The 27,211-nt window shown below is 41.2% G+C and overlaps 1 protein-coding gene across 1 annotated transcript in view; it reads right to left on the bottom strand.

Moving 5' to 3' along the window:
• The window catches only part of DNAH3 (dynein axonemal heavy chain 3), a 286,172-nt gene that overhangs the window by 26,021 nt on the left and 232,940 nt on the right, over positions 1-27,211 (bottom strand). Inside the window, 4 exon segments of the mRNA XM_090277784.1 lie at positions 757-982; positions 15,609-17,750; positions 20,838-21,036; positions 26,183-26,365. Of these exon segments, the coding sequence (XP_090133910.1) occupies positions 757-982; positions 15,609-17,750; positions 20,838-21,036; positions 26,183-26,365 (2,750 nt within the window).

Genomic DNA, 27,211 nt, shown 5'->3' with positions numbered 1-27,211 from the left:
ATATGCATCTTTGCTTTTGCAAACGCTGTCCCCTCTGCCTGGAATGTCCTTCCTGGCAAACTCCTATTATCTTTCAAGACCCCAGGCAAATGTCAGTTCTCCAGGTCTTCCCTGGCATGCCCTTCCCTTTTCTGTGCTCCATGCTTCTTAGAACATGAACTTAGAACTTAGAACATTCACCTATAGGCTGCCTTCTGCTAGACTGAGAGCTCCTATAGCACGGGATCCCCAAAACAGGGAGCTGCTAAGTGTTCCTGATATTCTGAAAAACAAAACAAAACAAAGCAACAAAAAAAACCCATCCAGTGTGGACATGCCATTTATTACTCTCATTATAGGGGAGTGCGCTGATGGCTGTGGGTCAGTGCAAGAGAGACCACACATCCTCCAGTCTGAGATTTGTTATAAGGAATCCCAGACAAAGGCAGCACCAGTCCAGGTTGCACAAATGTGAATGCTACATTACATCAATGTGCACATGCAGAAAGAAAAGTTCAAGAAGCAGTCATAGACAAGAAGCCATTCTCAAAAGGAGATAAGGTGGGAGTTATAATCCATTCCCAAAACAATACACATTCTTTCTGGCCAGGGAGCCCCTGGCTAGCCCTCTTCCTGGGTGGTGGGAGAGCCACGTATAGACCGCACATTTTTAAGGGCAGAATTGTGTTTCATTCATCTTTGCCTTCCCTGGCACCAGCATGTTATCCAGAACCTGAGCTAGGGCCCAGAGACAGGCAGAGGTGGGCAGCATCTCACCTGAATCTGATGTTGGTGTTCTCAGGAACAACCACCTCTTCACAGATCTTCTCCAGAGCAGACATCCAGCTCGTGGCCAGATGGCAGTTCTGTAAGACCACCCAGGTCCCTTCTCTGATGGCAATGGAGATCATTTTGGTGGCGATAGGGCCTTGGCCTTGGCCAAGGGATATGATCTGTGTTTTCGCACCTCCCATGTCAAGATCTTCAGCAAACTTCAGCAGGCCTGAGACCATAAAGAAAAGGGGCTTTTAAAAGAGAATTACCCAGCTAAGACCATATTAACAATAACATCACAAAAGGAGGGGTTACATTAAAATTCTGGGCTCAGAACAAAACTCACTGGCTTCTGTTAATAACAAAATAAACAAGTCTCTGGGGAAGCTTTAGACTTCTAGTAAGATGGAAAAGGAATATATTGTTGTTGATTCCTCTTTTGCTCTGAACGCACAGACATTCCTGATTTAAAATTTTTTTCACAAACTGATAAAAAAATAAGTTTGAAAGAAAGGGAAATTCCCAGGTGTCAAAAATAAAGAGGGAACTCAAAACTAGAGAGGTGAGCACATAAGAAAATAACTGGGAACTGGGTTTTTAGAAATTTATTTTACTAGTAAAAACAGGTGTTTGTACAGCAAAATTTCAAGACGTCTATTTCACTTTTCTCGCTCAGAGGCAGCAATGTTACTAGGTTTTGTCAATCCTACCAGAGACATTTTATGCATTTAAAGTATGCATATATGCTTTTACACTTACATGAATTGTAGAATACTACATTTAATTTTTTCACTTAGAATTTTCCACATCAGTACCTTTGTAAAAGCCTTACTCTTTTTCATGGTGAAACAGTATTTCACCATTCGAAAATATCATACTTTATTTAACCAGTTTAGAGGTTGGAGTTTGTCTATAGGAGACGGACATAACTACTTTATACTCAAAATAGGCGGGATGCTGGAACTGAGACTTTTTAAATAAAGTTAGGATTCTCAAAGGGCTGCACCTTATGTTGAGAAGGCCAGAAATCTGGTCAGCAACTCAAGAAGCAATGTGGAAGCTTGTCACTGGCTTATAGCCTGGATGGAAAAAATAATCAGTCTATGCCAAGTGTGATGAGGGGTACAGCCTTACCTGCACCTGTATGTGGGATTCCCATGCTGAGAACCTTCCCTTATAAAATTGGTCCAGAACTTGAAACCTCTGGGGCACTGTTGTTTGCATACTTTAAACTGTTCTGTTAGGGCACTCCTAAAACCCAAGGAATATGACATTCCCACAAAATAACACAAGCTTTCTGACTGTCAACTAACAATAAAAAATTATCAAGTACATAAGAAAATACATCACTATTTCAGGTAGTCAGCACATACGACAAACAGGAGGATTAATAACCCAAAGACTGCATATGGTCTCTGTTGTGGGCTGAATTCTGTCTCCTCCAAATCTATATCTTGAAGTCTTAATTCCCAGGACCTCAGAATGTGACTATATTTGGAGATAGGTCTTTAAAGAGGTAAATTAAAATGAGGTCATTAGGGTATGTCCTAATCCAATATGACTGGTGTCCATATAAGAAAAAGAGAGTAGGATACTCGTAGAGAAACCATGTGAAAACACAGGAAGAAAATAACCATGAACAAGACAAGGAGAGAGGCCTCAGAAGAAACCGACCCTGCCAACACCTTGAATTTATACTTCTAATCTCCAGAGTTGGGAAAAAATAAATTTCTGTTGTTTAAGCCACCCTTCTTGGTATTTGTTTTCACAGCCCTAGCAGATTAATATAGCCTCTGAAAAAGACCATAAAAAAACACATCTGAGGGATTCAGTCAAGATGGTGGCATAGGCAGACATGGCTCACCTCTTCCCACCACCACGTCAAAATTACAACTGTAATATAGGACAATTGTTAGCCACAACTGTCAGAAATCAAGCTGAATGGAAGTCTAACAATTATGGAATTACTGAAACCACATCCATTGAGATGGGTAGGAGGGGTGTAGATGTGAAACAGACTGGTCTCTCAGCCATGTGTGATCAATAAAAATTCAGGAGGGATATCTTAGGAACAAAGAGTCCCAGCCTCACACCAGGTTGCCCAGCCCCAGCCGAGGAGTCCAGTGCCAGGAAGATAAGTCCCCACGACTTCTGACTACAAACACCAGCAGGCACTGAGTTGGTGGAAGAAACTGCTGGAACCCCAAGCAGTTCCTCTTAAAGAACTCACACATGGACTGGCCTATTCAGACTCAACCCCTCTGAGCTCCAGCACCAGGGTAGCAGCTTGAACAGCACCAATGATACACAGGGAGGAACTGAAGTTTCTGGCATCAAGACCAGCAGAGGTTATTGTCTCTTTTCTTAACCCTTTCCCCACAGAGCCAGCAAGCTGGTGCCATATCTGAGACTCCATCAAACTGGCTAACACTGTTTAACCCACCTTAGAGATACCCAGAGACTCTGCCCCACCAAACTTGTGGGCCCGCCCAAGCTGCTTTTCCATATGAATGGCTGGTCTTGGTTCATGCTTCACAACTATCTAAATCCTATTAAATGAGCAACAGTTGGCCTCAGTGAGCTCTAGGCCCAACACTAGCAGCAGCCAGCTTAGATTCAGAGCTTGGCTTCAACCGGGAAACTCCCAAGGCCAGCACAAGTAGCAGCCATATCAGATTGCTTTATAGCTCAGGTAGGGTAACTCCAGGATAAACACAGGTGTGTTAAACTTGGTTTACACCACCCAGGAAACCACAGGGCCAGTGTATCCACTGTACAGCTAAAGACCATGTTGAAGCACCACTGCCCTGCTGCTGCACAGCTGATGTTCCACAGAGGGTGGAGGTTGGTGGTCAGTGGTCACAGCCACACCTTGCATCTGACAGGCCTGGGTAAATCCCTCCCACTGATCTGCCAACAGCAACCAAGGCTCAGCTACAAGAAGAGGATGTATTCAGCCCACATGAAGTGCACTCCTCTAGTACCCAGCTTCGGTGATAGGGGAGGCTGTGTCACTGGACCCTACTGGGTGATAGGGGAGGTTGTGCTACTGGACACCTACTACAGTAGGCCATACTACCAAGACACAGAGTCAAAGCAACTCTACTCAATACACAGAAACAAACACAGTAGAATGTGAAATTGAGGAGAAAAAGAAATATGGCCTAAATGAAAAACAGAGGAAAATCCTAGAAAAAGAACTAAATAAAATGGTAAGCCAACCTATTAAATGTAGAGTTCAAAACACTGGTGATCAGAATGCTCAGAGAAATGATTGAGTACACAAAATAAAGGAAGAAGTGAAGATTATATAAAGTAAAATGAAGAAAAATAGAGGCCCAGACTGGTACATGATCTCATGCCACCAGGGGCAGATCCAGGACGCACAGATCAATCTAAGAAGCAGAAACAAACAAGAAGAGTCACAAAAAATGAGGAGACAGAGAAACAACACCCAATAGAAAGGAAAAGAGGAATCTCCAGAAAGAGTGCTAAAGGAAATAGAGGAAAGCAAACTATTGGACATGGAACTCAAAATATGGATTATAGGGAAGCTCAAAGAGTTCAGCGAGCTCAAAGAAAACTAAAAAGAACTTCAGGGAAACTACAAGAAACTTACTGAGAATTATACCAGCATTAAAAAGGTCATAGAAGCTATCAATAAGAGCAAGGAGGAAATGAAGAATACAATTTTTGAATTGAACAAAACAATAGAAGGACATAAAAGCAGGCTAGAATCTTCTGGCCAAGAGGGAAGCATAGACAGGCATGCTGCATCTCCTTCCACAACTAGGAAGGAATACAACTACCTCAAAACTAGAGACAACCAGAAGTTCCAGAAAATTGAGCTGCATGGAAGTCCAACAAAGATATAAAGAAGAAATACTCATCCAGACAGGTAGGAGGGGCGGAGCTGGGGCAGAGAGAATGCGGTGTGCTGGCGGCAGCAGTAGTGGCAGCGGCAGGCTGGCGGAAAGCCTAGTTCACTTTTTAAAAATTTGGGAGAGATACCTGGGGAGCATTCCCAACTCCTGACCAGACTGCACACTCACAGTCCCAGCATCAGGGAGAATCAAGCCCTTTTGCTGCTGACAATGCAAACCAGTGGGGGTTGGAGTGAAGGAAGAAACTGCAGGTCTCTCAGCAGAGTTGGCTTGTTTAAAGGGCCCCCATGGTCCTAGAATACCTGCAGACCTACCCACTTTGGGAGCAATGGCCAGGGCAACAGCTAGAGAGGTGTCAGTCCCATACAAAAGCGGGAGAAGTACCTGGAAAAGGGGCAAGTGCTGAGCAAGTGGCATTGTTCCCTCTCATACCCCTCCCCCACATACATACAGCACCACAACGTGGTAAAACGGGTTGCCCTGTACTGATGAATACCTAAGGCTTCACACCTTACAACATAACAGGAGCAATAACTCTACCTAAGACACAGAGGCAAACAAACACAGGCCTGTCAAGTTGAGGAGACAGAAAAATATGGCTCAAAAGTGTCAATGGATTAAGGTTCCAGTGGGAGAACTAAGCGATGAGGAGATAGCCAACCTAAAAAAGAAGGAGATAGCCAACCTAACAGTTGTAGAATTCAAAACACTGGTGGTAAAGATGCTCAAGACTTGACAGATATCCTGAAGTATGGCAAACGTGTAAGAGAAGAAGTAAAAGCTATGCTAAATGAAACAACAACAACAACAAAAATCCACACAAAACCAGTGGTGAAGGGAAGTAAACTGGGGTTTGAATGAATGATTTGGAACATAAGAAAGAAAAAACAGTCAACCAGTACAGAATAAAGAAACAAGAATTGGAAAAAAAAAAATGAGGAGAGGCTTAGGAACTTCTGGGACAACTTTAAACATGCAAACATCCAAATCAGAGGTACCAGAAGGAGAAGAGGAAGAGGAAGAAATTGAAACCATATATGAAAAAATTATGAAGAATAACTCCCCTAATTTGGAAAAGGAAATAGACACACAAGTCTAGGAAGTTCAGAGAGTCCCAAATAAGCTAGATCCAAAAAGGACGACACCAAGACACATCTTAATTAAAATGCAAAAGCTTAAAGATAAAGAGAGAATCTTAAAAGCAGCAAGAGAAGAGCAGAGAGCTACCAACAACAGGGTGCCTATAAAACTATATGCTGATTTCTCAAAAGAAACTTTGCAGGCAAGAAGGGACTGGCAAGAAGTATTCAATGTGATGAAAAGCAAGGACCCACAACCAAGATTATTCTATGCAGCAAAGCTATCATTTAGAATAGAAGGGGCAGATAAAAAGGGCAGATAAAGTGCTTCCCAGACAAGGTAAAGCTTAAGAAACTTATCATCACTAAACTATTATTATAGGAAATGTCAAAAGGACTTACTTAAGAAAAAGAAAATCAATATTATGAACATTAAAATGACAACAAACTCACACCTATCAACAACTGAATCTAAAAAATAAAAACAAAATCTAACTAAGCAAACCAGAATAGGAACAGAATCGTAGGTATGGGAATCATTTGGAGGGTTATGAGCTGGGAGCAGGAAAGGAGATAAATGGGGAAATATGCAGGGATTTAGAAGCATAATTGGTTGGTACAAAACAGACAGGGGGAAGTTATGAATAATATAGGAAAGAGTGAAGCCAAAGAACTTTTATGCACAACACGTGGACGTGAGCTAAGGGGGGGTGGGCTTGATGGAAGGAAGGGGAGTACTAGGCAGAGGGGAGCAAAGGGTAAGGAATTGTGATACTGTAACAACATAATCAATAAAATATACTTTTTAAAAAAAAGCAGGCTAGAGGAAGCAGAATATCAGATCAACAATCTGGAGTACAACATAGAAAAAAATGCCCAGACAAAGCAACAAAACAAAAAAGACTGAAAAAGAATGAAGAGGTTTTAAGAGAGCTGCAGGACGACATGAAACATAATCATATCTGTATCATAGGAATACCAGAAGGAGAAGAAGAGGAGGAAGGGACAGAAAATCTGTTTGAAAAAATAATGACAGAAAACTTCCCTAACTTGATGAGGGAAAAACTCACACAAGTCCAGGAAGCACAGAGGGTCCAAATGAAGATGAATCCAAACAGGTCCACTTCAAGACACATCATAATAAAAATGGCAAAACTCAAAGACAAAGAGAGATCCTAAAAGCAGCAAGACATAAAGAGCTAATAACATACAAGGGAGCTCCAATAAGGCTATCCTCAGATTTCTCAACAGAAATACTACAAACCAGAAGGCAATGGCAAAAATACTCCAAGCATTGAGAAGCAAAGGCCTACAACCAAGATTACTACCTAGCAAAGCTCTCATTCTAAATGGAAAGTGAAATAAGGAGTTTCCCAGACAACGGAAGACTGAAAGAATACATCACCACCAAACCAGCAATGCAAGAGATGTTAAAGAATCTGTTTAAGAGGTTAAAGAAACAGAGAGAGACAGAGAGAAACACAAGTACAAAGGGGGAAAACGACAAAGAATCAGTACCTATCAATAATAACCTTAAATATAAATGGATTAAAGGCACCAATTAAAAGACATGGGGTAGCTGAATGGATTAGAAACCATGACCCACATATATGCTGTCTACAAGAGACACCCCAGAACAAAAAGATCTACATAGACTGAGAGTGAAGGGATGGAAAAAATATATTTCAAGCAAATGGACATGGAAAAAAAAAGAAGCTGAGGTAGCAATACTTATATCAGACAAGAGAGATTTCATAGCAAAGGTCATAAAAAGAGACAAAGAAGGACATTTTATAATACTTAAGGGAACAAAACCTCAAGAAGATATAACCCTGCTAAACATATATCCACCCAACATAGGAGCACCCAAATACATAAGAAAAATCTTGGAAGACTACAAGTAGGATATCAACAGCAACACAGTCATAGTAGGGGACTTAAACACCCCATTGTCATCAATGGACAGATCTTCAAAGCAAATAAACACCAAGGATATTGAGACATTGAACAACACACTAGATTAAATGGACTTAATTGATATATAGAATATTTCACCCCAAGGAAGCAAAATATACATTATTTTCAAGTGCACATGGAACACTTTCAAAGATAGACCACATGGTAGGACACAAAACAAGCCACAACAAAGTCAAGAAAATTGAAATTATATCAAGCATCTTCTAGGATAACAATGGCTTGAAACTGGAAATCAACCTCAAGAAAAAAAACACAGAGACATTCATATTCATGGAGAATGAGTAACATGATATTAAATAATGAATCAGTTAACAATAACTTAAAGGAAGAAATCAAAAAGTTTCTGGAAACTAATGATAATGAACACACAACAACCCAAAACTTATGGAACACAGTGAAAGCAGTCCTGAGAGGAAAGTACATAGCAATACAGGTCTATCTAAAAGGGATAGAAGAATCTCAAAAAACAAACAAACAAACAAAAAAACCCGAATTCTACAGCTACAAGAAATAAAGCAATAACAACAAATAAAGCCCAGAGCGTTTAGAAGAAAGGAAATCATCAAGATAAGAGCAGAATGAAATCATATAATGCCTAAACAAACAGTTCAAAGATCAATAAAACCAGTAGCTGGTTCTTTGAAAACATAAACAAAGTCAACAAGCCTTTAGCCAGGCTCATCATGTAAAAAGAGAGAGGCCCCAAATAAACAAAATCAGAAATGAAAAAGAAGAAATCACAACCAATACCACCGAAATACAAAGGATTGTAAGAAATTACTACGACAAAATGTATGAAAAGGAATCTGACAATCTAGAGGAACTGAACAATTTCTGAAAACATATAATCTTCCCAAACTGAATCAAGAAGAATCAGAAAGCCTGAAGAGACCAATAACAAGAGGGAAATTGAAGCAGTAATCAAAAAACTCCTGGCACACAAAAGCCCTGGACCGGAAGGCTTCATGGGCAAATTTTACAAAACATTTAGGAAGAACTAACTCCTGTCCTTCTCAAACTATTTCAAAAAATCCAAGAAGAGGAAAGACTCCCAAACTCTTTCCATGAAGCCAGTACTATCCTAATTCCAAAACCAGGTCAAAACACAACAAAGAAAGAAAATTACCAGCCAATATTGCTGATGAACATAGATGCTAAAATCCTCAACAAAATATTGGCAAACCAGTTCCAGCTACACAATAGAAAGATTATATACCATGATCAAGTGGAATTCATCCCAGAGAAGCAGGATGGTTTAATATTTCCAAATCAATAAACATAATATACCACATAAACAAAATGAAAGACAAAAGTCACATGATCATATCAATAGATGCTGAAAAAGCATTTGATAAAGTATTACACCCATATGTAAGGAAAACACTCAGAAAAATGGGAATAGAGGAAGCATACCTCAACAAATAAAGGCCATATACAAGAAACCCGAAACCAGCATTATACTCAATGGACAAAAACTTAAAACATTTCCCTTGAGATCAGGAACACGATAAGGATGTCCACTCTCCCCACTCCTATTCAACATAGTCTTTGAAGTTCTAGCCACAGCAATCAGACAAGAAAAAGAAATAAAAGGCATCCAAATTTGAAAAAAGGAAGTAAAACTGTCATTATTTGCAGATGACATGATAGAGTACATAGAAAACTCTATAGACTCCATGAAAGTCTACTCGACCTAATAAGTGAATTAGGCACAAGAGCAGGGTACAAAGTCAATATTCAGAAATTGAAGGCAGTTCTGTAAACCAACAATAAAATATCAGAGATAGAAACTAGAAAAAAATCCCACTTACTATGACAACAAGAAAAATAAAGTACCTAGGAATGAACTTTACCAATGAGGTAAGAGACCTGTACTTGGAAAACTACATAATGCTGAAGAGGAAAATTAAGGAAGATACCAATAAATGGAAGCATATACCATGTTCATAAATGGGAAGAATCAACATCATTAAAATGTCCATACTACCCAAAGCAATTTATAGATTCAAACCAATTTCTATTGAAATACCAGTGACTTATTTCACAGACCTAGAACAAATACTTCAAAAATTTATATGGGACCGAGAGAAGATCCCGAATAACCCAGCAATCTTGAGGAAAAAGAATACAGTAGGAGGAATCACAATACCTGATATAAAACTGTACTATAAGCCCACTGTAATCAAAACAGTCTGGTACTGGCATATAAACAGACATATAAAACAATGGAATAGAATAGAGAGCCCAGAAATAAATCCAGGTCTATATGGTTAACTAATATTTGACAAAGGGGGAAGGAACATAAAATGTAGTGAAAAGAGTCTCTTCAAGAAATGGTGCTGGGAGAATGGGTCAGGATGCTAAAAAAATGAAACTAAACTACCAACTAACACCATACACCACACTTCCAGCCAAGATGAAGGCATAGAGACACATACTGCGTCTCCCTCCACAACTAAGAAGGAATACAACTACCTCAAAACTAGAAACTACCAGAAGTTCCAGAAAATCAAACTACATGAAAATCCAGCAAACAAAGATATAAAGAAGAAATACTCATCCAGACAGGTAGGAGGGGCAGAGCCAGGGCAGACAGGACTCCAGGAGGGGCAGAGCTGGGGCAGACAGGACTCGGTGTGGTGGTGGCAGTAGCAACAACAGCAGCAGGCCAGTGGAAAGCACAGTTACATATTTTAAAAAGTCAGGAGGGACACCTGGGGAGCATCCCCCCCCCCCGCCCCCTCACCAGACTGAGCAGATCACTGTTTCAGCACCGGAGAAAATCAAGCCTCATTGCTTTTGACTGTTCAAACCAGTGGGGGTTGGGATGGAGGCAGAAACTGCCGGTCTCTCAGCAGAGTCCTCTTCTTTAAAGGGCCCCCATGGACCAAGAACATCCACAGACCCACCCACTCTGGGAAAAATGGCCAGAGCAGCAGCTAGAGGGGTGCCAATCCAGTGTAGAAGTGGGAGAAGTGCCTGGAAAAGGGGTGAGTGCTGGGCAAGTGGCATTGTTCCTTCTCAGACCCCTCCCACACATACAGCGCCACAACGTGGTGAAACAGGTCGCCCATTACTGATGAACACCTAAGGCTCTTCCCCTTACAATGTAGTAGGAGCAACAGCTCTCCCTAGGCCACTGAAGCAAACAAACACAGGAGACTTCCAGCCAAGATGGAGGCCTAGACTGACACGCTCCATTTCCCTCCACAACTAAGAAGGAATACAACTACTGCAAAACCAGAAATAACCAGAAGTTCCAGAAAATAAGTGAAAGTCCAACATATGAAGTTATAAAGAAGTGGTGCTCATCCGGACAGGTAGGAGGGGTGATGCTGGGGAGGAAAGTTCAAGCTGTGCTGTCCGCTTCAGTAGCAGCAACGGAGGCAGAACAGCGATAAGCACAGACACCTGTATTTAGGGGGGAGGCAAGAAGTTCCTGGGGGCACCCCCAGCTGCAGACCAGACCCGTCAGCTTACGATTCCAAAGCCAGGGAAGGCAGACCTCCATTGCCTTGGACTGTGAGGCCCTGAGTGGGTGGGCACGGAGGAGGCAACTCCCGTTCTCTCAGCAGAGAGTGAACGACAGGAAACCATCTTGGACCCCAGCGTGGTGAGAGAGGTCACCCGGCTGTGATGAGTGCAAGGGGCTCTGCCCCCTATAGTGTAGGAGGTGTGACAGCCCTGCCCAGGAAGCAAAGGTAAACACAAAACAGTCAGGATGGCACAGAACATGATAGAGATCCCAGTGACACAGATGACCAAACAGCAAATATCTAATATAATTGAAGCAGAAGATAGGAAATCTTTCTGAGGCTCAGTTCAGAGCTTTGCTTATGAAATTACAGACCTAACAGCAGATCTTAAACAAGATGGAGAAGAAATGAAGGCTAGTCCTGCTGAAATGAAAAAAAACACATATAAAACTAGTGGTGAGGGCAACAAAACCAGAGATCAAATCAACAAATTTGAACATAGGGAAGGAACAAACAATCAACCAGTGCAGAAAGAGGAAATGAGAAGTGAGGAAAATGAGGAGAGGCTCAGAAACGATCGAACAGCTATAAGCAGGCCAACATCTAAATCATAGGGTTGCCAGAAGGTGAAGAAGAAGAACTAAAAATTGAAAAATTATGTGAAAAGATAATGAAGCAGAACTTCCCTAACTTGGAGAAGGAAATAGAATTACAGGTCCAGGAAGCACAGAGAGTTCCAAAAACACTGGACTCAGGGAGAACCACACAAAGACACATTATAATAAAAAATTATGTCAAAAATTAAGGATAAAGAGACAATCTTAAAAGCAGCAAGAGAGAAGAAGAGAATTACATACAAAGGCATCCCAATAAGACTCTCCGCTGATTTCTCAAAAGAAACTCTGTAGGCAAGAAGGGACTGGCAAGAAATATTCAAAGTAATGAAAATCAAAAACCTACAACCACGATTACTCTATCCACCAAAGCTGTCATTCAGAACTAACGCCTACCATCCTCAAACTATTCCAAAAAATCCAACAAGAGGGAAAAAATCCCAAACTCTTTCTATGAAGCCAGAACCCTAATCCCAAAACCAGATCAAGACACAGCAAAGAAAGAAAATTACAGGTCAATATCACTGATGAACATAGATGCTAAAATCCTCAATAAAATATTGGCAAACAGGATCCAGCAATACATCAGAAAGATCATACACCATGATCAAGTGGGACTCATCCCAGGGATGCAAAGATGGTTTAATATTCACAAATCAATAAATATAATACACCACCTAAACAGAATGAAAGACAAAAATCACATGATCATATCAATAGATGCAGAAAAAGCATTTGATAAAGTACAACACCCATTTATGATGAAAACACTCAGCAAAATGGGAATAGAGGGAGCATACCTTAACATAATTAAGGTTATATATGAGAAACCTGAAGCCAACATCATACTCAGTGGACAAAAACTGAAAGCATTCGCCCTGAAATCAGGAACGAGACAAGGCTGTTCACTCTCTCCACTCCTATTCAACATAGTGTTCGAAGTTCTAGCCACAGCAATCAGACAAGAAAAAGAAATAAAAGACACCCAAATTGGGAAAGAAGAAGTAAAACTTTCATTATATGGAAATGACATAATAGTATACATAGAAAACCTTATAAACACCACTAAAAGACTACTCGATATAATAAATGAATTTGGCAAAATAGCAGGGTACAAAATAAATATACAGAAATCTAAGGCATTTCTGTACACCAACAATAAAATATCAGAGACAGAGACAAAAAAGAAAATGCCATTTACTATAGCAACAAGAAAAATAAAGTACCTAGGAATAAACTTAACCAAAGAGATAAAAGACCTGTACCCTGAAAATTACATAACATTGAAGAAAGAAATTAAGAAAGATACAAATATATGGAAGAGAATACCATGTTCTTGGATGAGAAGAATGAACATCATCAAAATGGCCATACTACCCAAAGCAATTTACAGATTCAATGCAATCCCTATTAAAATGCCAATGACATATTTCACAGACCTAGAACAAATATTCCAAAAATTCATATGGAACCAAAAAAGACCCCAAATAGTAAAAACGATCTTGAAACAGAAGAACACAGCAGGAGGAATCACAATACCAGACATCAAACAATACTACAAAGCCACTGTGATCAAAACATTCTGGTACTGGCATAAGAACAGACATATAGATTAGTAGAACAGAATAGAGAGCCCAGAAATAAACCCCGGCCTCTATGGTCAACTAATATTTGATAAAGAAGGAAGGAACATAAAATGGAGTGAGAAGAGTCTCTTTAACAAATGGTGATGGGAGAACTGGATAGGGACCTGCAAAAAAATGAACTAGACCACCAACTTACACCACACACAAGAATAAACTCAAGTTGGATCAAAGACTTAAATGTAAGCTGTGACACCATAAAAGTCCTAGAGGAAAACATAGGTAGAAAAATTTCAGATATCCCACATAGCAATATTTTCATGGATACATCTCCAATGGCAAGGGAAATAAAGGAAAGAAGAATCATATGGGACTACATCAAACTGAAGAGTTTCTGCTCAGCAAAAGAAAACATCAGCAAGATGAAAAGGAAACCAACCATATGGGAAAATATGTTTGCCAATGATATCACAGACAGGGGACTGATCTCCAAAATATATAAAGAGCTTATATGACTCAACATCAAAGAAACAAACAACCCAATTAAAAAATGGCTAAAGGACCTGAACAAACATTTCTCTGAAGAAGACATACAGAAGGCCCATAGACACATGAAAAAATGCTCAACATCATTAGCCATCAGAGAGATGCAAATAAAAACCACAATAGGATATCGCTTTACACCAGTCAAAATGGCCATCATCAACAAATCAACAAACAAGTGCTGGCGAGGATGTGGAGAAACGAGAACCTTACTGCACTGTTGGTGGGAATGCAGACTGGTGCAGCCAGTGTGGAAAACAGTATGGCATTACCTCAAAAAACTAAAAACGGAACTGCCTTTTGAACCAGAGATTCCACTGCTAGGATTATACCCAAAAAACCCTAAAACCCTAATTCAAAAGAACTTATGCACCCCTATGTTCATAGCGGCCCTGTTTGCAATAGCAAAGTGCTGGAAACAGCCTAAGTTCCCATTTGTAGATGAGTGGATCAAAAAACTGTGGTACATTTACACTGTGGAATACTATGCAGCAGAAAGAAAGAAGGAACTCCTGCCATTTGTGACAACATGGATGGAACTAGAGAGAATTATGCTTAGTGAAATAAGCCAGGCAAAGAAAGAAAAATATCATATGATATCACCTAATACAGGAAACTAAAGAACAACATAAACAAATAAACTAAATAGGACAAGGAGCATAATAGCAGTCAATAGGGGGGAAGAGGAGGGAAAGAAGGGGGATAAGGAAGGGAAGGGTTTAGTCAAGGAACATGTATAAATGATTCATGGACATGGACAACAGGGAGGGATATGATTGTGGGAGAAGTGGTGGGTGGGGTGGGGGAAAAATGGGACAACTGTAATTGAAAAACCAAAAAAATAAAAGAGAAAAAAGTAAATAAAATAAAACAAACAACCCAATTAAAAATGGGCAAAGAACCTGAACAAACATTTCTCCAAAGAGGACATACAGAAGGTCCATAGGCACATGAAAAAATGCTCAACTTCATTAGCCATCAGAGAGATGCAAATAAAAACCACAATGAGATACCACTTTACACCTGTCAGAATGGCCATTATCAACAAATAAAATAAAATAAAAATAAAAAAATAAAAAAGGAAAAAAAAAGGGAGAGGGCAACGTTCTGCAAAATTAATGAAATAGGAGTTGGTTTAAATTCTGTTGTGAAGGAAAATTCACTTTTTTAATGTTTAGGATTAAATATAGAAATATAAAAATGTGAAGTGAAATCAGAAGTATCAAAACAAAAATACATTTTAATTTACTAATAGACACTAATGGCTTTGGATAAGACAAGCTTGTCCACTGATAATAAATGGTTGACCTCAAAAAAAAAAAAGAAAGAAAGAAAAGAAAAAATGTTTTAAGACGAAGGTGACAAAGTAGTAGCCAGGTGAAAATCTAGCCTCAGTTTGGCCCTCACAAAATTTTAAAGAAAAAATATGAATGAATTATTCAAGATATAAAAATGAGCAATTTCTAGAGTTCTTGTTTCTTTTGAAAAATCAGATGATCTGACTCACAGATGATGGCACAGTCGTGGGCACCTTTGGTGGGGGAAAAAAAGCCTTTAGATGCCCAACCCCATCTTGGACTGTTAACTACTCAGGCTTCAAAGCCATCTGAGTTTGAAACTCCTGCTATAAGGGACATGCTATTGTCATTCTCTCATGTTCTGGGCTCTTTATGTCCTTCACATTACATTTGACCCTTACCTGCCATTGGGTCTGCGCCAGGAGACAACACAAAAATAAGTGGTGTACAACAGCTGGAGTCATTGTAGGACCCCTGGAGGTCAAATGTAGGGGCTTCAATATACACATTGCCCATGTGCTCAGCAATAAACTCCCGAATGGCTGGAATCATCTTGTCAGGCCGCAAACATCGGAGGATCACCATCCTCTCCAACCCTTGAAGGAAATTCCAAGACCCAGGGAACTTCTCCTCATGGGGCCAGGCCGCATCATAGATGAGCTTCCATTCATTGGCATTTCGTTCCAGATGTTCCATGAAGCCTTTCAGTTTTGGCAACGTGGATGCACGAACCACTTCCGCCCATGCCTTCTCAGACAGCCATTCAGAAACTGGGTTGGGGAAGGGGTTGTCCAGGGCAATTCCTCCAGTTAGAAGAAAGTACCAAACTTCTTCATTAATTTTCTTTTTTTCTTTCAAGATGCCAATGGTCAGGAGGAGGGAGAAAAGTAGCTTGTCCTTCTCAAACAGAGAGCGGCAGACATTGTTGTAGATGTTGAGGGTGAAATACTCAATGATGTACTCAATGCGCAGCTCCAGCTCTTCACTCTTCTTGCTGTGGGCCAGGGAGTGCACATAGAGGTTTATGAACCATGTCAGGGAGTACTGGTACATTGGCTCGATGTTGGCCAGGTCAGAGATACAAAAGAAGATGGTGGCAGAGTGGATAGCCACTGGCTTGTAGCCCATCCGAGTCTCGTCAATCTGCGTTTCTGTCACTGAAGCAACTTCCTGTTTCTCAGAGATTTCTTCAGACAGCTCTTTAGAGGAGGACAAAACTTTGATGGCAGTCTCATCCTCAAGGATGTTGCCTTCTGACAAGGAGAGGACCTCCAAGATCTTATCTTCAATTTCTTTTAGTTGCTTCTTGTTCTTTGCGCTTTCCACAATCAGCTTGTTCTTTTTTTCTTCTAGTTCTGGTTTCTCCTTGGCAGCTACAATGCCAAGGAGTTGATCTTGGAGACCCAAGGGGGTGATCATGAAGTTGAGGAGGCAGACTTTCACAGCGACTTCAGGGAGGTAATGTGGATTTCTCATACAAGTTGTGATGTATAACTTAAAATCCTTGGAGTATTCAATGATGTTTTCACCTAGCCTCATGTACTCAACCCCTTGCTGCTTGAATGTGGACTTGAGCAAGATGGGTTCAATAAAGGCATCCAGTTCTTCTCCAACGTTTTCTAGCAAGACAGGGGTGCCAAACTGTAGAGCATTTTCCAGCGTTCTCACATAGCTGGCATCTGAGAACCTGGTGACAGACAGCCTATTCACTTTCTCCATGTTCTTGATCCACTTATTGGCCTGTCCCTGAGGGTCAATCATCAAGGCCCAGCGCCTGGAATTGGACACAAAGATGCCATTGTCAATGGAGAAGGAGTCAATTGGCAGCCCAGCAATCTGCCAGGCACGTATTTTTATGGGATCCCCTAATGTGTTGCTAAGACTGAAGTCACTGGAGCCAGGGATGAGCTTATCATTACACTGGGCCAACCACTGCTTTTGGCATTTGGCCCGATAATCTACAGTAAAGGCCCCCAGGTAAGCCACGGTCCCTGAGGACAATACTATATCCCCTGTCAGACTAGTGTAGCGGATTCCCAGCTTCTGGGCAGCTTCTGTCCATCGGTCCTTCTCTCCCCCAAGACCATTGATCAGCTTTTCTGCCCTGATCAGCTTTTGGGAGCATATACTGATGTTTTCCTCCAAGGTCTTTTTCTTGATATTCATCTCTTCAAAGTCATAATTCAGGGCCTGGAGGCGGTCTTCCACCAGCTTCAGCTCTGCTCGTTTCTGGTTCAGCTTCTGCATCTGTGCATCCAGCTTTCTCTCAGCCTCCTTCAGCCGTTCCCTCTTGGGAGCTACCACTTTGGCCACGCGATCATACACCTCCATGGCCCTCACCCACTTGCACAGACCCTCGCAGGCAGATGACACATTTTTAATGACAGCTGGCTGGAAATCTGGGTGGTCAATAAACCTCTCTCGGATCTGTTTCATGATCACTAGGGGGATGTTGTCTTTGTCATATGCCTTAAGACTCTCCAAAAATTTCAGATCTCCAAGAATTTTTCTTGATACCCCCCAGTAATCTTCTATCATTTTACCTGTTTGGGATCAGAAACAGAGATAAGACTATTATTAAGATGTTCTGGGTGAGACTTAAAGCTTTTCAGTGACTGTTCCTCAGATCTGGCAAAAAAATTTTTTTTCAAACTTCTTCAGAGGATTTTAAGGGCAGAGAAAATACTCTGTATAAAACCATAATAACAAACATATGTCATTATATATTTGTCCAAACCCATAGAATGTACAACACCAAGAGTAGAATGTCATGTAAACTATGGACTTTGGGTGATTTCAATGCATTAGTGTAGGTTCATCAGTTGTAACAAATGTACCACTGTGGTGGGGAATGTTGGTAATGGGGGAGGCTGTGCACTTGTGGGGGCAAGGGAATATGGGAAATCTCTTTTATGTGAACTTAAAGCTGCTTTAAAAATATAATTTAAATTAAAAAAAGGAAAGTCTGAACTCCTCACCATGGTTTTGGAGGCCCACAGACCTCATCCACCTCATCTCTGCTTGCTTGCTGGACTTCAGTCATGAAGGACCTTCCTTCAACTCCTCAATGATCCCAAGTGCTTCCCTACCATGAGCTGTAAATTGCATCTCACTGACCCCTGATCAGACTTTAGGCTCATTTTTAAAGCCACCCCTCCACAGAGAGGTTTCCCTAGATGTCCCTCACTAAGGTGGGTCCCTCTAACCCTACCCCAACATTTCTTTCATTTCAGCTGCTAGGATATCCATTCCCTTTATAGCATTTATTGCAATCTGTGATTTTTTTGTTTACTTTTTATTGTCGGCCACTTCCTCAAAGCTGTGAGCTCCTGCTGTGTTTACTATACTCTGGCACAGTGCCTGAAACTCTGTTATTAATAAGTATGTATTGAATGAATGTTGCCCCTTATACCAGTCATAGATGGAGAGGGCAAAGGAGCACTGGGCAAATGTTTTGAATGTTCTTTTTCAAAACTGGGAGGTGGGTTGGATGGAACCCAAACAGTCTCTTTGTGAGTGAGGAGGGAGGCCCAATAGAAGTTGAGGGTGAGGAAAGAAGCTTGCGTCTGGACAGAGGCCACCATGGCTTGCCCAGAAATGGATCAGGGTTCTGTTCTCTCTAGCACCCATCATCATGCTGACCAAGGACTGACTAAGTGAGCCCCAACCTCATCCCAGGGCAGTGCTCCTTTTAAAGGTTGACTTGTTGAAAGAGGTTGGGGGTCTTTTTGGTTCACAGCACTGTAAATATTTGCCAACTCTGGTTCTTCAAAAATGTTGTACTTGAGATATCATATTAAGTACAACAGGTCAAATGTGCCCTATTCCTAATGAAAGCATAGCAATCAAATAAATATTTCCCATGAAGGTGTTTTTTTACCCTTAGGGAAATAATCTGTTCCATTTAAACTCAAGATGTCCAAAACTAATGAATCACTCTTTTGTTCCATCCAAATGTACCGGCTAACTTCTGCATGTTAAGTGAAGAGTATACACAATTTGCTTTACTTTTGAAATAGAAAGGCGAATGATGGGTCCTGTGAGGATCATCAATGAACCAAGAAGAGAAGTGACTCTTGGGACCTAGTCATGCTTTGTGTATCATTCAAACCACCTTGAAGGCTGCACCTTCAAACCACCCAGGTGTTAGAAAAAATACTAATTAATGTTCAGGCATGTCCCAGACCAATGGAAAAAGTAAGAATCTCTAGGAGCAGGAGGAGAGGGGTCACAAGCTTCAGCATTCTTTATACTCCCAAGTGATTGTAGGTATGGCCAGAGTGGAGAAGTGCTGGCTGGCTCATCCTTGCTCAGACCTGCTTAACACACCTCAGCTTCTGCCCTAAAGAATCCTCCTGTAAAATCCATACTCTTCTTGTTTATTCCTGATTCCCTCTGCATCTTCTTCATGTGGTTTTTGGCCTGAAACCAGCAGGGGAGGAGAGAATGCTAACCAGTAGGAAGCAGAAGCCAGAATCCTTGTTCAATTCCAAGACACCTGTCTTGACAGAAGATACTACATCTAATTCAGATTTTAAGGAGAGTGAATAGTCACCTATTAATACTTCTAGGCTCAATTACATAAGAAGATTTCCTTTCTCCCCTATTTACTTCTTCATAGAATCCTTGTCTCCCTACCTCTCCTCTGACTCTTTCTCTGCTTTCCTCTGTCCCATTTCTCTCCCATGAATTTTTCTCTACCACCTAATGCTCCACCCTACCCCACCTCTCCTTCTCACTCGTGTGTCTTTGTCTCCTTGTCTCTGTCTCTCTCTTCTTCCACTTGCTCTATGTTTCTGTGTCTCTATATCTTCTGGTCTGTCTCCCTTTCTCTCTCACTGTCAGCCTTTGTGTCTCTGTTTTTGGTTGTTTCTCTTCATTCCTTACATGTCTTTCTTTCTCCTGTTCCTCTAACAATGTGTGCACAAGTCTCTCCCTCCCCATTCTCTTTGTGTTACTCTCTCTCCCCCTTCTAATTTCCTTCTTTCTCTACTGATCTCTCTCTGTTCGTTATATCTTTGGGTTTATGTGCATGTGTGCACGTGTCTGTGTGCATACATATGCCTGCACATGAATCCATGCGTGTGCATGTGTACACCCATGCCCAGGTGTGCATGTGTGTTCATATGCCTATGCACATGTGTGTCTATGTGTGTGCATGCATGTATATGTGTGTATGTATCCAGGTTGTCTGGGTCTACATTTCTTTCTCCGTATTAGTCTCTGTTGCTCTGTCTCTGTCTCATTCTCTTTATTTCCCTGGTTACCTCTCTGTGTCTCTTTCTGTTTCTCTCCACACACTACAGACCCACACACTACTCTGTGTGTATTCTTGTTCCACATCAGCCCCTTTGTTTCCATGACCTTCATTTTGTCATGATTTGCAGGCAGGAGCTTTGACTCAGATATCTGCATTTTCCTGACTTATTGAGAGGAGAGGATGATGAAGAAACTCAAGAGAACTCTTTGGTGTACATGCACATCCTGGTGCCTTTCTCATTCCCTCTAAGACACTGCACACTGCCCACAGGCCTAGAGTGGGGTGGAGGCTGGGGACTTGGGCACCCTTCCTGCCAGGGAAGAGGAGCCATGCAGGCCTCTGGGCAGGGTTGGGTGCTGAAGGGGGTTACCACTGCCGCTGGGGTCTGGCTTCCTCTCTGGTCTCAACCCTTTCATGACACAGATGCTCTCCATGACCGTTTTGACAGGGCCTGGGGGGTTCTGCATCGACTTCACTAGTGCGATGTCCGCAGGGTTCAGGGTGTTGAGTGCAGCCAGTGCAGCTTCCAGTGCTGGCATCGCCTCTGCCAGGTCCCCCTCACATTCATTCTGCAGAAGCACAGGGACAAAAGGAGTGAGTTCCAGTGCCTGGAGAAAACTGGGGAAGTGGGCAGAGACATCATCCTGATGTCCATTCTTCCATGAAGCTGCCCCAGCCTGGACCTCTATGTACAGGAAGGCCCGAATGGCCCTTGGGGGCTGCAGCTTGGATGTCTTGGACAGTTAAGAATTCATTTAGTTTGTGATCTTAAAAGAAAAAATCAAGTCTTTCTTTTTTAAACCAATTCCCAAGAGATATATACAGTAGGTGACTTCGCACCCATTGATCAAGGATGGGTTAAAAAATGAAGGATGAGGCTTAAGGGTGAGTGATAGATAGGAAGAGAATCAGGGCAAGTTTAGAAAAGAATATGGTGTGAGGAATATGGGAAGGTCAGGGATGGGGTGAGGGTTTGGGTGTATTGCAGTTCAGTGATGGGAAGGGGTAGAGTCAGGGATGGGGTGAAGCTTGGGGATAAGGTGGAATTTAAGGCCAGGGTTTAAGAATGAGGAACAGAGATAGAGATTGGAGCTGGGTAGTGAAATCTGGGAGGAGACAGTATATGTTTTGTCCATTACTTCTTCATTTAAAAACAAAATTAACACAATGAAATATTATTCAGCCATAAAAAATGAAGTACTGATTCATGTAATAACACAGATAAGACTTTAAAACATTATGCCAAGCGACAGAAACCAGACTCAAAATGCCACCTGCCACGTGACTTCATTTACATGAGATGTGCAGAAAAGAAAATTCTATGAAAGCACAAAGTAGGTTAGTGGTTGCTAAAGGCTAAGGAGAGGGAGGGATGGGGAATGACTGTTGATGGGTTTCTTTTTGGGGTGATGAAAATGTTCTAGAACTATATAATGCTGGTGGTTGTACAACTCTGCGAAAATACTAAAACCCACTGAATTACATCATTTAAAGGGGTAACTTTTTTAAAATTAAATTTATTGGGGTGATGTGGTTAATAGGATCATATAGGTTTCAAGTATACAGTTCTATGATACAAGATTTATATATTGTACTGCATGCCCACCAGAGAAAGGGTGAATCTTAATGGTATGTGAATTATACCTTAATTTTTTTAAAAAGCTTAACATTATAAGACTTTTAGAATAGGAAGGAATCTTATAGATTACTTAGAGGTGCAATTGTTAAATACAAAACAAACAAAAAAAATAAACAAATAAGATTTCAGGAAGCTAAGCTCCAACCCTGGGCTCCTGGGTCCTCATGCAGTGAATTATGTTAGTCCCCCAGCCCAAGGAGTCACTACAGCCATGAGAGATGTGAAGCTGCACAAGAGGACATCAATTCTGAACCAAAGCAGCAAGTGTTAAAGTCTAAATCCTCTAGGTTTATTGTGATATGCAAATAAGTCATAGGTGGTCCCACTGTCTTACATGTGTGTGCAGATATATACATGCACAGCTGTGTATATCATGGATTCTTTATTTTAGTTTTTCTGCTCTTCTTAAAAACTTACAGCAATGTTTTATTTAGCTTCATTATATTGAAACAATCCCTACCCAAAAAAGTGAGCTATGTTGGATATCCCCAGTATAAGTATTGGCTCACCCCCCGAGTGACTCAGTTTGGCCCATTTCAGTGGAAGGATGTGTGCCACAGTGGGAGGCAAGAAGAAGAACTGATACTGGTCCCAGCTGTTTCTCACAGGCAGCAGCAGAAAGGGTTTGGTGGCAGAAAACACCAAAGGCATTGGTTCAGCCACAGCTTTGGATTCTTGGTGGATTTCCACTATTCTAGGCATCCCTGGTTTCATATTATTGGTCATTTCATGTCACTCTCTTAGAACCTACCAGACAGTTAGGGGCCCACACACATTGTGCCTCCTGGTGGCCTAGTCACCTTGCTTCCTTTCCTTGGGGGCAAGGCCTGGGTTCCAGGAAGCTTGTTTGTCAGGTGACTAAAAAATGATAATTGCAACATTATCTGTCATAGTGACTCCCAACCCTGGCACTGAGGAGCACTTGGGGTGTCCTCATCGTCAGGCTCCACACCAGAGATTCTGATTCATTCATCTGGGTGGGGTCTGGGTAACTGCATTTTAAAACTCCAAAGGTGATTCTGCTTCTCAGCTCTGTTAAGAAAGTCCAGTTTATTAAATCATTTTATATTATTATTCTATTACAGTTGTACCAATTTTTCCCACTTTGCCCTCCTCTGCTCAACCCCTGCCCCACCCCCTCCATCCCCTGCAAAACCTCCAGCTCGGAACAAAGAAAATGAAGAAAGTCCAGTTTATACCCTTGAAACACTGAAAACAGGGCAGGAAGCTACAATGCCCATCAAGGAATTGGCTACTTGATGGGTGAAACACCTACATAAAATGATCATTAAAATGATTATATGACATTTTGGAAAAACATTTGTGATAGGGTATTTAGGAAAATTTAAAAAGCATGATGCAAATCACAGCTATGCTATAACTGTAATAACATAAAACTATCCATGTGTATAGACTGGGGCTGGAAGGAACCTTGGAAAATTGAAAAGGTGTTAAAGCTGACTTCTTAAAAATGTTTTCCTATGTGTTATTACTGCTAAGTCATTTGTTTCTATGATAAAAAAACATATAATTAAAAATGAGCCCTGTGGCTTAGCAGGGCTGTGTGAGAGATATGAAGCAGAATGCACACTGATGAAATGTAACCAGCTCTGCAGTAATTCTGGCACCATTTATTATTCTCATTAGGGAAAAAATGATTCAGTGCCTTAAAAAAAATCAACGAATTTAAGCCAACTGCTATACTTGGGAAGCCAGTGTTGGGGCCTATCAGCCTCCCAGTGTGGATCCCCATGTGGGTATGGGGTGCTCTCCACATGGGGTGTGAGGACATTAGAGGAAATTAGCAGTCCTAGAGAAGGAGTATAGCCTGGAGAAATTCAGGAAAGGATTTGGGTCTATACAAAAGTTTGAGGGGAACTCAGAGCCAGCATAAGTTTCTTCCCCTTTCTGACTTACTTCCAGAATGTCACTCCTGATCTGGGAATGGGATGGCATAGCATTAAACTCATCCTTCACAACAAAACCCAAAGTGGCAGTTTATTGCCCAGGAATGAATGTGTTGGGTCATCAACTTGTAAACCTCATGCCACCTCTCACGTCCTTCCTGCTCCCGTAATCACTTTTTTCCTCTGACATTACAGAGCAGAATCCTCGTTGTGATGTACCCACATGCAGCGATAGGCTGGCTTTATCAAACAGGCAAATCCACTTGGTACAGCATAAAGAACAACTGTTTGCGGGAATAGCTAACACAGGTCATTAAATTCTGACTGTATGCTGCACACATGCTACAAGCTTTATGTATTTTCTCTTAGTATCCCCATTTTACAGATGAGGAAACTGAGCAAATATTAAGCCCTGATGTGCCTGACTCTAGAATAAAGTCATGGAGGAGCTGCAAATGCATGCACATCTCAGGCCAGGCCAGCAATATATGTATGAGATGAGGGCTGGCTGGGGCTTTGTGAACTGGGACACACACGGCAGCTCCAAGATGATGCCACTAATGGCTACACCCATGAACACAGGTCCAGTGTTGCCAGAAAGCTTGATTTTTATTTGAAGAAAAGCTGAAAATTTACAATTTTACTTAAAATACCTTGATTTTTAAAAGTTGATAATTATTTCAAAATCAAAAAACAAAACAAAACAATGTATGCATCACAATGTGTATGTACTCCCTAGCTGCCAGCTTACAACTTCTGGACAATGGTCAGATGCAGGGGCTTTGGAATCAGAGAGAGCTCTGGGTGGAATCCCACTTCCTGGCTACCTGGTAGACCATGATTTCCTCATCTGTAAACTAGAAATGATACCATTTGCCTCGCAGGACTCTTAGGATTAAAAAGGTAATGCAGACCAAGTAGATGAGACTCCATTCTCAAGGAGGGAAGAAATTTTCTCCGCCTCATTCACTCCTGGTTCCCCACTGTCCAGAAAAGTGCCAGGACATGTGAGTTCAATAAATACTATTAAATGAAGGAATACAGGAAAAATCATCATGGTAGCTGTTATTACTATTTTTTATAAAATGGCAAATGGTTTTTGATGCTCAATGTTTCCACTGGCCTGCTGCCTATGCCACACATTCATTGTGTGACTCTGAGACCAGGGATTGGATCCAAGGGAATCTACGAGAGGCCAGGTTCCACGACTCATGGGAGAGAAGCCAATCTGGAAGGCTTGTCCTTTTTGAGAAAGTGTGTGATTATTTATTTATTCTAGAAGCCAGACAGGCTACTTCTTGTTCAAATTCCTATTTGAAGAATGGTCAAAAGAATATTCTAACTGCTAGTTTGGAGCATAGGGATAACTATCTTAAACTAAATGCCATGAAACTTGGATTCTAATCCCACACATTAGCCATGCAGCTCTGGAGAGTGATTTCACCCAGTGGTGAACCTCAATGTTGTTGACTTTCAGATATTGTTACCTGTCATTCTTATGTACAAGGCAGTTGTGATACTCAAATGGAATTGTGTAGTTGAAGATGCTTTGAAGAATGTATAACATCACTTGAATATAAATCAGATTTTCTTCTAAAAGCTGAAAGTAAGAGAAGCCCATCCCAGGACCTTCAAGTGGAGTCCTCTATATTCAACAATCTATCATTCAACAAATGTTTACTCCACTTCTATGATTTGCCAGGCACACCTGAGCAAAAACGTGATGGAGGAGAAAGAGGTATCCAATCTGGAGGAAGAGCATTCTAGGAAGAGGAAAGAACTAGTGCAAGGGCCCTGGAATGGGAATGTGCCTTTTGTTTTTCAAGGAACATCTTGGAGGCCAGTATGGCCAGAAAAGAGTGAGTGAAGGGAAAGTCATAAGAGATGATATTAGATCATATTGGGTCTTGTAGGCCTTGACTCTGAATGAGAGAAAGAATAGCTGAAAAGTAATAATGCTTCCTGAAGATAGCCAGGTGTCAGAAAAAATTGATCATCACCTACTAGCTGTGCTCTGCTGGGAAAGCTGCCTCCCTTTTCAAGCCTCACTTTTCCCATCTGCAAGACAGACATGACCACACACATTCTGCAGAACTGTGCCAGCTCTAGTGAGGCAATGGACAAACCCAGAAAACACTGGCTCCCTCCCTTTACTCTGGCTCTTTGTACCTTGATTCCCTGAGCCATGGTAGCAGCAGCATTGGCTTCTTTCTCATCTGCCTGCACCAGGACTTTCCTGGTATCGGCTTCTCTTGTCTCCTCTTCAATTTTCACCATCATCCTGGCAGTCTCCTTGGACGTTTGCATGAGCTGGGGTTGGAGGGCAGTCAGTTCAACTTGCATGACTGCCACCTAGCAAGGAGACAGGGAGCTGTGTCAATGATGAAATGACATAGTGGCAGGAGCTGAAACCATTTTCCAACCTATGATATATGCAGAAAGTGGATTTTAGGGTGGGATATATTTGTTGGCTGGCATTTACCACTTTTATCTTTCAATACTTAGTAACTGAGTTCAAATTATGTGTTGTAGGTAACAAGCACTATGCTAGGCACTAGAGATATAATGATAAACTTAAAACTTTTAAAAAGGTATTCCTTATTGTTGAGAATATATTCTAGTGTTGGGTGCAGGGAGAAGTAGAACAAAAGCAAGTTAGGGGGAAAAGGCTATGTTTAAAAAATGTATTAATCTTAGAGAGAGGGGGGGAGAGAGAGAAAGAGAAACATCAAATTGCTGTCCCACTTATTTATGCATTCATTGGTTGCTTCTTGTATGTGCCTTAACCAGGGATCAAACCCACAACCTTGGCATATTGGGACAATGCTCTAACCAACTGAGCTATCTGGCCATGAAAAATGTACATTTTTTAAGTCTGTGAAGAAAACATATATGATTGAGATAGACATATATGACTTGGGATAAAAGGAAATTTCAAGGCCATTTTTTTCCAACAGTGATGTTTTCTCAAACATTTCTATCAAATAATTTTCTGCCCATTGTTTGAATACTTCCAATGAGGGAAAGCTTACCACCTCTGAGAGAAGGTGTGCCATTTTTCAGACAACTAAATGCAATAGATTTTCCTGATGAAGAGCTTGAATTTACCCCCATGCAGTTTCACTCACTGGTCTCAACTCCACTTTATAAGGCAGCTCAGAGACTTATTTGAAGAGGATTCCTCAACCTTGTACCCAC

The sequence above is a fragment of the Furipterus horrens genome, unplaced genomic scaffold (assembly GCF_987537825.1).
Source record: "Furipterus horrens unplaced genomic scaffold, mFurHor1.1.pri manual_scaffold_5, whole genome shotgun sequence".
Taxonomy (NCBI): domain Eukaryota; kingdom Metazoa; phylum Chordata; class Mammalia; order Chiroptera; family Furipteridae; genus Furipterus; species Furipterus horrens.
The sequence above is the reverse complement of the archived record's forward strand: the minus strand, read 5'-3'. Positions and strand labels throughout refer to the sequence as shown.